The sequence below is a fragment of the Labrus bergylta genome, chromosome 6, assembly GCF_963930695.1.
Source record: "Labrus bergylta chromosome 6, fLabBer1.1, whole genome shotgun sequence".
In the NCBI taxonomy this organism is placed as follows: Eukaryota; Metazoa; Chordata; class Actinopteri; order Labriformes; family Labridae; genus Labrus; species Labrus bergylta.
The window spans coordinates 9,516,508-9,525,807 of NC_089200.1; the positions used below are offsets into that span (position 1 = coordinate 9,516,508).

The 9,300-nt window shown below is 37.9% G+C and overlaps 1 protein-coding gene across 1 annotated transcript; it reads left to right on the top strand.

Annotated features, from left to right (window-relative positions):
• The first annotated feature begins 1,235 nt into the window (after positions 1-1,235).
• Positions 1,236-5,589, top strand: cfhl5 (complement factor H like 5). Its single transcript, XM_020637267.3, has 4 exons — positions 1,236-1,415; positions 3,336-3,518; positions 4,338-4,517; positions 5,261-5,589. The coding sequence occupies exons 1-4, from the start codon at positions 1,346-1,348 to the stop codon at positions 5,452-5,454; spliced, it is 627 nt and encodes a 208-aa protein (XP_020492923.2). The 5' UTR covers positions 1,236-1,345; the 3' UTR covers positions 5,455-5,589.
• Positions 5,590-9,300: the final 3,711 nt, after the last annotated feature.

Sequence of the window (9,300 nt, forward strand, 5' to 3'; positions counted from 1 at the left end):
GTTTTAAAGGACACATGTCAGATAGCATTTATAATCAAATACATTAAATAACACTTTAACCAGATGGCACCAAAAGTTCAAGTTAAAAAGAAATGCTGAATGTTTGTTACATTTGTGTTTGCAAACATTAGGCTTCCAGTTGGCAAACAGATTTCAATATTACTGGAATAGAGCTGGTACAGGACAAAGTTCATTGGAAAAAAATCCCTCCATGGAGCAACCAGTCAATGAAGAAATTAGATTAAAAGTCACTGACTGAGCAAGCAAAAACAGTTTTATGTCAACATGAATGATTCATGTTTAAAAAAAAGCAACGCTGCTGTGAACACATGAGACTGAATTCCTTCAAAAGACGTCACAGTAACTTGTTGTTCTCAGTCTGAGGACCTTAAAAGATGAAAAAGTACCAGTCTTAAAAACAGTCTATGCAACTAAAACCTGACAGAGAAAATTTTACACAACTAAGAGTAAAGTATGAGCATCAAATTATAGTCGTGCCCTAACTATAAGCTTTATCAAAAAGGAATACTTTAAACAGGACATATGATCCCCCTTTTCAAACAGTCCCCTGTGGTCTAAATGAAACATCTGTGCTGTGCTTTGGTCAAAATATAACACGAATCAAGCACCAGAGGAGGTTTGTGACCCTGTATAAACCAGCTCTCTCAGAACGCTCCGTTTTGGTGTGTGTGTCTCTTTAAATGCAATGAGCCCCCCCGGAGTTTTCCCGGTTTACATCCCACCTCTGTAGCGAGAATAAAAATGGCGGACCTGTGCAAAAGTTTAGCTCTAGGCTGGGGGTGGAGATACAATGGAAGGGAGGGTATTTTTTTCCCACTAGCCCACTGTGATGTCACAAGGAGAAAAAATATGAAATTTTTCTCTGTTGTTAGACTTATGCAGACCACAAACAAAGGACTGGATGGTTTTTTTTCACAATTAACGTGTGAAAAATTAGATTTCTAGATGAAAGTCTTAATGTTACAAGATAAAGTTGAAATACTACGAGAAGAAAGTAAATTCACCATAATTCACCACAATTTTGGGGGCGCCAGCATGGCCATAACTTGTTATGAGGACAAGGAGGTCAGGACCTGGGTCCAATCAATGTATGAAGCACTAGATGGCTTTTACAATGGAGGAAAAAAAACTCTGCAGGTGACCAGAGAGAGAGAGAGAGAGAGAGATAGAGCAGTGTCTGCTGTTGAGTCTCATTGAATGCATCTGTTTCACTGCTCCCAGAGTGTTGCATTTGAGGGAACACACACACAGGGACTCTGCAGAGAAAACAGAGCTTATCAAAAGGGCTACACTCGTGTGTTTCACTGCTCGACTGTAGGTTGAAATGCATTTGACTTTAATCCTTTTGTTTCTCCAGCTGTGTGGGAATGTGAGAGTTTCCTTATCACAGAATGGTAAGATGGACTTTTTTTGTTGTTGCAATTTTTAACTTAAAGAGAAAGGGGTGGATCAGAAAAGGGACATTCAAAAACAGCAATGATAATTGTATGTTTTGATATAATCTAAAGGACGAGTGTTAATCAGAGGTATGGTTGACTTACATATGCACTGTATTGTCTCAAGTATTATTACCCAGTTGTCAAAGATCTAATTATGTATTTTTAAACATCAGTTCAATTTTGACATTTGTTAGTGAGCTTTTCAAAGATTTTGATAAGTTCAGGAGTAGTTTAATTGGATTACTGACACATTTTCAATATTACATTTTTTTGTGCATCTATGAGAAAAAAAATTTGCGATACCATAAGCTCAGTACAATATGGTCAATGCAATATAAACAACATGACATGATACGATACCAATGATACGATGCGATATCATACAAATGATAAGACATACAAACAACAATGAAACAATGCAGTGCGATACAAAAAGATGAAAACGAAACAATACGATACAATCGATACAAATGATATGTTAGGATTTGATATGAACGAAACGATGTGATACAAATGGCGAGATAGGATACAAACAAATTGTTATGATACAAACGATAAAAATGATATGATGCAAACAATATGATATGATACAAACGATATGATATGATACAAACGATATGATATGATACAAATTATATGATATGATACAAACGATATGATATGATACAAACGATATGATATGATACAAACGATATGATATGATACAAACGATATGATATGATACAAATTATATGATATGATACAAACGATATGATATGATGCAAATTATATGATATTATACAAATGATATGATACAATACAAATGATACAAACAATACAATATGATACAAACAATATGATACGATACAAACGATACAATATGATACAAACAATATGATACGATACAAACGATACAATATGATACAAACGATACAATATGATACAAACAATATGATATGATACAAACGATACGATATGATACAAACGATATGATATGATACAAAATACAATATGATACAAACGATATATGATATAAATGAAACAATATGATACAAACCTATAAACCTTTTTTTTTATAACGCATCCGTTTAGATTTCATGAACGTTATGTGTTATCCATAGTTACGCGCGTAGCTGACATGATTGACAGGTGGGCGCGATGTAATGGTTCATCAAGAGGCTTTAAACCCGCCTCAGCTCCAGCTCTCAATCTGTCGTTAGGTTGACTGAAAGTTAGGCTGAGACAACATTTCCAACATGGCGGCTGCTGCTGGTGAGCCTCCGGAGCCCCCTGCAGGAGCAGGCAGCTGACGTCACTCAGGCTCCGTCCATTAATATTTACAGTCTATGATTGTTCCTGGTTTGATAGAAATCACAATGTCAAAGTGGGCTCTACTTTATTGTTTTCTTATTGTTGAATTTACTTGTTATAAATTGTATTACAAAAAGAATAGTTTTTTTTTGTTTTGTTTTGACTAATTTTCTCAATTTTCATGTTTGAAGTAAGACCATTTGGTTATCTTGGCCACGCCCGGTTTGCAGATTTCCATCTAGAAAGAGGCAACGATTTTGTGTTTGGGTCAAAAGTTGTATACACCTGTCAAAAAGGGTAAAAAAAAGTAGCCTATAATATCTCCTTGTATTGTCCATGTATCATGTTGAGCATAACAGGGAGTTAGATTTAAACGTGGCTCTAAATACAGAATTTTATGATCTATTTTCTACATAATCCTGGTTCCAGTTATCTAATGGTCAGCCGGAGTAACTCTCGCATCTGCATGGCTGGAGGCTGGGATGGTGTTGTTCCTTGATTTCTTTGTCATTCTCTTATAAAGAGTTAATCGCTCACCTGCCTAAGTGTGGATACATTTAAATTTCATCATGTTTCCTTCTCCAGCTCAGCAGTGTCCAGTGATTCATGTGGCCGATAATGTTCAGATGATCTGGGACCCGGAGGACGCAATCCACGGCAATGTAGTTCGATTTAGCTGCAAGTCTAACACAGAGGTTCTGAATGGGACGTCAGAGATCTCTTGTGATGAAAATGGAGAGTGGAGTGCCCAGGCTCCAAGCTGTGAAGGTAAAGCAGGCTTTCTTAAGAGAGAACCGAACACACAGGAAAATCTTCAGAGAGAAATGGAGAGGAATGGGAGAAGCAAAGAAAGAACCCTTTACATGCATAAAACACTACAGCAACCACTATTAATCACCAAACATCTTAAACCAAACCGACCACCAATTGGCCGTTATGTAACATCTGAATAACTCTGACAATGTAGAGGCAGTAATGTTGGATCCCCGTCTCACTGTAACTGGACCAATCATTGCAAATCAAACCATTAAAGTTGGACATAATCTACGGTTTCAATGCGATGAGCACAAATATGATATATCCTCATCCTGACCTGTGCGATGAAATCATCACATTACTGGAGCAAGATATCAATATTTTAACTTGAAAACAGTGCAGCTAACGTAATGGCTATCTGTTTTGACAGTTTTGTGTCTCGTACTTGTGCTCTAAATGTTAAGTTTTGTAACAGAATATGTTACTGACCTTCTTTATTCTCTTACATTGGTCCAACCATTGTTCTTCGATTTCTATCACTATATTTTGTAGAGCCTGACCGATTAATCCACAAGCCGATAATAACGGGCCATATTAGCATATTCAGTGACTATTGGTATTGGCTGACTTCATGACATAAATATTTATTGATTGGTTATATCTATGGCCATCTATACAGATCAAATATTTCATAGCAACAAAATGTAGTTGCAAAATATTCTGTCACTTTCTATTTAAGTCTGATATCGGTATTTGAAAGGAAAATATGTCATAATTGGATAAAATGGTAATTAACTTGCATTTTCTCTGTTATTGCTTATGCTCCTTCAGCTCCTAAAGGCTGTGGGAGACCACCACCCCTTGCAAATGGAGACACCAAGAACAGTGCCCACTCTAAGTACAGACACAACGACTGGGTTGAGTATGACTGTCAGCATTTATATACCATGAATGGCAGACCTTATAAAACCTGCAAGAATGGTGAATGGACTGGACAGATGAAATGCCTCAGTAAGTTTTTATCCTCCAGAATTTCCTTCTGTATAGCTCAAATATGATATATCCTCATCCTGACCTGTGCGATGAAATCATCACATTACTGGCGCAAGATATCAATATTTTAACTTTAGTTAGCTATCTAACTAGCTATCTGTTTTGATAGTTTTGTGTCTCGTACTTGTGCTCTAAATGTTAAGTTTTGTAACAGAATATGTTACTGACCTTCTTTATTCTCTTACATTGGTCCAACCATTGTTCTTCGATTTCTATCACTATATTTTGTAGAGCCCGACCGATTAATCCACAAGCCGATAATAACGGGCCATATTAGCATATTCAGTGACTATTGGTATTGGCTAACTGTATCACATAAATACGTCGATATTACTAGATTTATTCACCGGTCACTAACCTTTCATTTAAATTCATTGTATCACACTAGCAGTTCTCTGTCACTAGCAGAGGGCGCTATATGGATTACAACAAGCATCATCACTCTCCAGAGTGTCAAGTGGTGACGCACATACAAGTGACCATCTTTTCTTCATTATATACTTTTTCCACAAGTGTTTGATAACTGCCTTTGGGGGATCAAAGCAACAAATGGTTATATCTATAGCCATCTATACAGATCAAATATCTCATATCGGTCGGGCTCTAATATGTTGTAACCAAACCTAGCAGTAATTATTAACAGTATGCTGTGCAGTCTTTAGGGTAATCATAATGCTGTTTTTTTCTGTTATGTCTTACAGGGCCCTGCACTGTGACCAGAGAAACCATGAATAGATACAATATTCGCTTCACACACTCTAATGAAGAGAAGCTGTATGCACCTCATAATGACAGAATAACATTCAGTTGTACCTATGGAAGACGACCTGTTGGTTCAGTGGGTATGCATCAAGTTTGTAATGATGGTGTTATACACCTTCCCTCCTGCCAGTAAAGTTTTTTTTTGAGGAATTTACATTATTAACTAGAGGACACAGCAGGCAGGATAAAAAATATTCTCAAAATGAACTTCTTCTGATTCTTTTGTGTCTTGGTTGTGACAATTTGAATAAAAATCAGTGTTCACTCAGTCGCTTTTCTTCTTCTTTCAATCAAGTACTAATTAAGAGAGACACTATATTCATATTTCCTATAGAAAGAGAGAACGAGGGAGATTAATCACAAGCTGTTGAATCATCCTGTCTCAATAAGCAGGAGGTAGAGCACCAGGGGTCGAGCAAACTAGTGAAACAATTTGAGAGAGATCTGTGTTGGCCAAAGCAAAGCATTGAATCAAACAAGAGACTTCATAAACAGAAAAGACATAACATGGCTGGGGAGAGGCAGACTTCATGGACTGTCAGTTCTTCAGACAAAGCTGGAGGTAAGATTTTAACTGTTATGTACATCTGAGAAGTCCATCAGACCCGTACGGGTTGCATTTTGTCGCCTGTCGCCATTACTACTACCCTCCCTTGTCTCTCGCGGTTATTGTAATCACACAAGCTTACACCTGAGCCTTTCATGACGTAATCGTTAAGATTTTAAATCTTAATCTCAAACATGTTTGATATTTATCGGGGCAGCCGCCAATGCACTCTGAGCAGATCAGGGAGGTTAAGATTGGATCTTTATACCACTCCTGCTACACAATAATCGGGGCAGATAGTTGGTTCAGCCTCGAGTCAGGAACACCCTCCTAGATTGTCGGGACGGGGGAATCGCAACTCAAATCGGCCCGATTATCCTGTAATCTGAGCCAGGCTGAAGTGATCGTTAATCACTTTTGAAAAAAATTGCCACCAAATCTAGTGATGTCACGGTTGCTGACATCAGTTTATGGTCATCACCAAGAACACAAGTTGCAGTGCAGTAACCACAGGGACAACACCTGGTTTTACATCAATGTAAAATATGAATGTGTGTACTATCCCTTTAAACCATGTAAAATCACCTCTAAATTAAAAACTACACACAGAAGCTGACTGAAGGATGAATAAGTAATTTCTTACTAAATGTATAAATCAAAAGAAAAGAAAAGGTCACCTTTAACTTAAGCTCTTCTTCACCTTTTGTGTTGATGGTGTGATGACACTGTTGCCAGTAAATCTTCAGTTGACTGGAAGTGACTTGAGCCTGCTGGACAAACATGTTAAAGATTAACCATGGGGAGAGCATTAGATAAGGATTTTTAAAACAGTAAAGCACTTCATAATGACACATAACTTAACTTTTTGTCCTTTCTCTACTGAATGCTTTGGTTTTCAAAATAAAGCTATGATAATTCTAAAATAGATAATGAAACAATGGACTCCAAGTTACTGTAAATTACCGCTTTCTTTTCTCCAGAGAGACATCTGAAAAGCTTGATAGTGCCCACAGGCTGCCTCTGGCCACTACCGCTTGCCGATGGAGATGTGAAGGAAAGCTTGAAACCTCTGTACAGGCACAATGAAAGAGTTGAGTACGTATGTCAGAGATTTTACACCATGGACGGGAATCCTTACAGAACCTGCAACAACGGAGAATGGACCAGAAATATGAGATGCCTCAGTAAACTTTTATATGCATCCTTTTTTACACACATACACAAGCAGCACCTATATTCACTGATGAAGGGATGTCAGAGTGGGGTTTCTACACACCGCTAAGCAGGGAGCGTATCAGAGCGGTTGGGGGTTTCGTTCTTAGTTTGGAGGTGCTCGTTCACCTGTCCAGATACCACAGATACTGGTGACTCTTGAAATGACTTTAAAGTGTGCCAACATTTGCAAACATAAAGGTAAGAAAATATTCTTAAATGCTACTCATTTCAGTAATGAGAATAATTCAAACAAAGAAGGACATTTGGGAAATAGAAGTCAATACAGTGAAGTCAAAAACAGAGAGTGAAAATCTCTGTACACCTGAGTGTGTGACAGCTGCATCAGAGGACGCTAATTATACCTGATGAAGGTCGGTCTGACCGAAACTTTGTTATATCAGCATAAATCCTGACGGTGTGTGCGGGCCTTTCTCATTGTCCAAAAATAGAACGTTAAATGTTTTTAAAAAAGAAAAGTACAGGTAAAAAAATAACTAGTTAAAAACCTGAAACCAGGAAACAATCTCCAATTAAAAAACATTTTAATACATTGAACTTCCCCACTGGGGATCAATTAAGAATTATCTTAGTAAGTGTTATACTTTTCAGGTATATTCATATTTCACTTGAGAATGTCATTCTGGTTGAGCTGAAATATTCACTTTCTCCCAACACGTTCAAAACGAGCTCATTACTTCAGCTTCAATACTTATGAGGACAGTTATTGACGCTATACAAATAAAGATGGATTTTTGATTGATTGATTAATTCATTATGATTTTTTTGTTTTTGCAGAACAACTTTTTATTTAAATCAAATTACTTACTTTTTAAAAATGATTTAGTTGAAGTATTTTCTCTCATTGGATGAGAAGTTTAGAAAACTTTGCACAAAAGAAAAAAAGTCCATTGGATGTCCTTATACTTGTACTTCGTGTTGTAGTCAAGACCACAATAACCAAGACCAAGACATACCCGAGACCAGAGTGCTCTGAGACCAAAACAAGACCAAGACACTTAGGGATCGAGACCGAGTCAAGACTGAGACAAAGGCAGGGCGAGACCGAGTTCTTCTAATCACAGAAATGATGTGGAGAAAAAAAACAGATCAGTGAAGGTCTTCAATAAAAATCCTGAATCCACCCAGTCTGAGACGGAGACAAGACTGAGCAAAAATGCTTTTGATTTCCGAGACGAAACCAAGACCTTCAAAAAGTGGTCTTGAGACCAAGACCGGTCTCGCGTACTACAACACTACTTGTTCTTGAACAGTTGTGTTTTGTCTTTTTTAATAATGAATTTTTGAAAGACATAAAAAGTAAAAAAGTATATCTGGAAATGTCATTAATCTCTTTGTCTGTGTTCTCTTGCAGAACCGTGCACTGTGGCCAGTGAAAGCTTGAGCAAACACAGCACTCAGGAGAAGCTGTATTTAAGCCATAATGATGTGGTAACGTTCAGTTGTACTGTAGGAAGAAGACCCGGCGCCTCAATGAACATGCGTCCAGCTTGTAATGACGGTGTGATTGACCTTCCCTCTTGCCAGTAAAGTTTTTTGAACATTTACATCAGAAACTTGAGAACATCGCTGGTAGACTAAATATGAAGTAAAAAGGAATTCATTCATTTTATTTCTGTGTCTTGGTTGTTGACAGCTTTAATAAAGATTTGTGTTCACTCAATGTCTTTTCTTTTCATTCGATCAGGTACATTCATAACAAGGGGAACCAATAAGGTGACTCCTATTTAAAGACAAAGTGAGTGGGATTAATCACAAGGTACTGTGGGAAGTTTCCCTCTCTTACTTTAAAGGATGCGGAGTAAAGCAGCAGTGTTTGAATCAAGCGGCAACCTCTGGTGTTGAAAAATGAAACCTACGCAAAAGTGCAAAATCCTGCAGTTCATCGAGTGTCCATGGCTGCTGATGGGGCTCCAAAGCCCCCTGCAGAACCAGAGGGGTGACGTCACTCAGGCTTCGTCCATTAATATTTAGTTTTTGCAGAAAAACTCTTGTAGTTTTTTGGGTAGAGCTGCATGTGTGAACACAAACATATTTCTCACTCTGACTTTCTGCTGTGAGCCCCCTATAGTACTTTTCCTGCAGAAAGTCTGTGTGAGCTGATGTGAGAACACAGCAGGATAAAATCAGGAGAATTCACCTTGATCAAATGGGGGGGGGGGGGGGGGGGGGGGTGTTTATTACCTGCGATCGGTGCAC